This window comes from Protobothrops mucrosquamatus, unplaced genomic scaffold (genome assembly GCF_001527695.2).
Source record: "Protobothrops mucrosquamatus isolate PMUCROS unplaced genomic scaffold, P.Mucros_1.0 scaffold6092, whole genome shotgun sequence".
Classification (NCBI taxonomy): domain Eukaryota; kingdom Metazoa; phylum Chordata; class Lepidosauria; order Squamata; family Viperidae; genus Protobothrops; species Protobothrops mucrosquamatus.
Window position 1 is genome coordinate 4,464 of NW_015391931.1, and position 2,361 is coordinate 6,824.

General features: G+C 34.0%; 1 protein-coding gene across 1 annotated transcript in view; it reads left to right on the forward strand.

Annotated features, from left to right (window-relative positions):
- Positions 1–318: 318 nt before the first annotated feature.
- The window catches only part of LOC107300085 (telomere-associated protein RIF1-like), a gene marked incomplete at its 5' end in the record, with an annotated part of 6,149 nt that continues 4,106 nt past the window's right edge, over positions 319–2,361 (forward strand). Inside the window, 3 exons of the mRNA XM_015829428.1 lie at positions 319–415; positions 1,217–1,347; positions 1,429–1,520. Of these exons, the coding sequence (XP_015684914.1) occupies positions 319–415; positions 1,217–1,347; positions 1,429–1,520 (320 nt within the window). The remainder of the gene's footprint in view (positions 416–1,216; positions 1,348–1,428; positions 1,521–2,361) is intronic.

The window sequence follows — 2,361 nt, forward strand, 5'->3', positions numbered from 1 at the left end:
ACCTCCGTATGATGCAACCGGCCCTTGGGCCAGCAGTTTGACACCCCTGATCTAGAGATTTACCAGATTGGGTAAGGTTGGATTAGAGATTTCTATGGAGATTCTCAGTCATCCAGGTCATGGTTGTCCCAAAGATGCTTTTTCATGAGGCAACTGGACTTTCTTGTTTTTCTTTGAAGACGTTTCTCTTCTCATTCAAGAAGCTTCTTCAGCTCTGGATTAGAGAATGATACCAGTTTCAGATCTTGACAAATTGAAGTAATATAAGTGGTCAGTCTTCTGTTGTGTGAGTTTAGATTTGTTTTCTTTCTTGTTTAGACATATGTTCCTTCTGAAAATGCGGAGTTGAGCAGTGCAGCTTTACAAGCTTTAGGATATTGTGTATTTAATCCAAATATTTCTTCTTTGTTATGTGGTAAATACCTTTTTGTATTATAAACATTGATAAACTAACAGAATTACATAATCACAGATAGAAATGTCCATGAATTGGAATATGTTACTTTTAAATCTGTTTCCCATTGGCTACATTTCAGCATAAATAAATGGCAGAATCTTTTGATTGGTCCATGTTTCAGCCAAAATAAAACCTGCAGAGATCCAAGAATGATTTTTTTAAATAATAATTTTTAATCAGAGTTTAAAAATACAAAAGACGAATACAAATAACCTGTGGACTTCCCTGACATCAAATACTCACATGAGCAGTTCTTTGGCATATTTTTTCCTATCTGTTGGCATACTGCCAGAGGTATACATCATTATTAAAGAAACCCCTATCCAGAACAACGGTTTCTGTACAGAACAGTTGAGCCATCCCTTTATGCACATGGATGCATATGTGGAAGCGAATTGCTTTGTATCCACATACTTTTATTTACGGTTATTTAGGATTATTTGATGTAAGTACATATGAGTTGCTAGAACATAGAGTGAATGTTTCTGCATACCATTTCTGTGAACTTGAATGAAAAGCCATAGTATGCTTTGTGTCTTGACTTTTGTCAAAAATAAATCCTATACCTCTAATCCCAGGGCAGTTAGTGTTATGGTCTTTAGGGAAAATTAGACACCGCATGTCTGCAGCCATTGGAGAATTGTCTTAACAGGGAAATTAGTCTGAATTTCATACAGACCAGGAAAATTGTTGCTATCAATTATTACATAGTGATAATACCTCTAACAATAATTTCTGGTTTTTCTATTTTTTTAACAGAAATAGAAATACATGAACTACTTTCTACATTAAACAATGTTGCTTTAAATTCAGGAGACAAACACACTCGCACAAGAGCACTTTGGGTGATCTCAAAGCAGTCCTTTCCTCCTGATACTGTTGCAAAGTTGGTGAGTAAGATTTGTTTTCATCACCTATAATTAAAAGTTGATAAAAAGTCTTGCTGTACTTAACTCATTATATCTTTTCAGGTACCCAGTATTATTGCTATGCTAGAAACAGTACTAAAAGGAGATTTACATTCCATGGTGGTTGAATATGAAGCGCTAAATGTTATCATCCGGTATGTTTCAGTTATAAATTGGTTAAAAATTAGAAGAGAAGAAAGACTTCTGTTTAAATGTTGACCTGTTTACATTGTAAGCTATAGCACTGTTATGATTGTACTGCATGCTCAGTAATATTTGTGTTTTGAATTTATCACATTATGTGTCGGAGAAATTGTATATGTGTTTATAGTTTTGGGGAAATTTGTTCTACTTTCCAGTTAAGCTACTAACTTTATATTAGATCTTTATTGATATTGTATTTCATATTATAATAGGAGCACACCAAGGGTAGCAATGTAACATAAATGGTAGTTCTATAATTTCATACGATTGATACAGATCAATTCTGTAAGAGTTACAAGAATGCAAATAATGTTTATAGCTGCACAATAAAATTTTACAATTGTGTACAGTATGTGTACAGTATATTTAATGTAAAATCCATCTGATTAACTTGGATTTTTTTTAAAATAAAGACCATATCAGCATTTTATAAAAGTCTGGATTAAATGCGTATCTGGCAAGAACTGTGGGAAAGAAATAGAAAACTCACTCTAACTACCTCGTACAAGGAGAATCTTTACAAGATGTTCTATAGATGGCATTTCCCACCCGTAAGGTTAGCCAAAAGGGGTTCAAACATTTCACCGTTATGGTGGAAATGTAAATCAGCAATAGGATCATATTACCATATGTGGTGGGAATGCCCAAAGGCCCGTGAGTATTGGAATAGGATACGAAGTTGGTTGAGAGATATGTTAATATTGGACTTAGAGTTAAAACCGGAACTCTTCTTGCTGGGAATAACTACAGAAAAATACAATAAGGGAACAATCTATTTGCTGTTACACATCT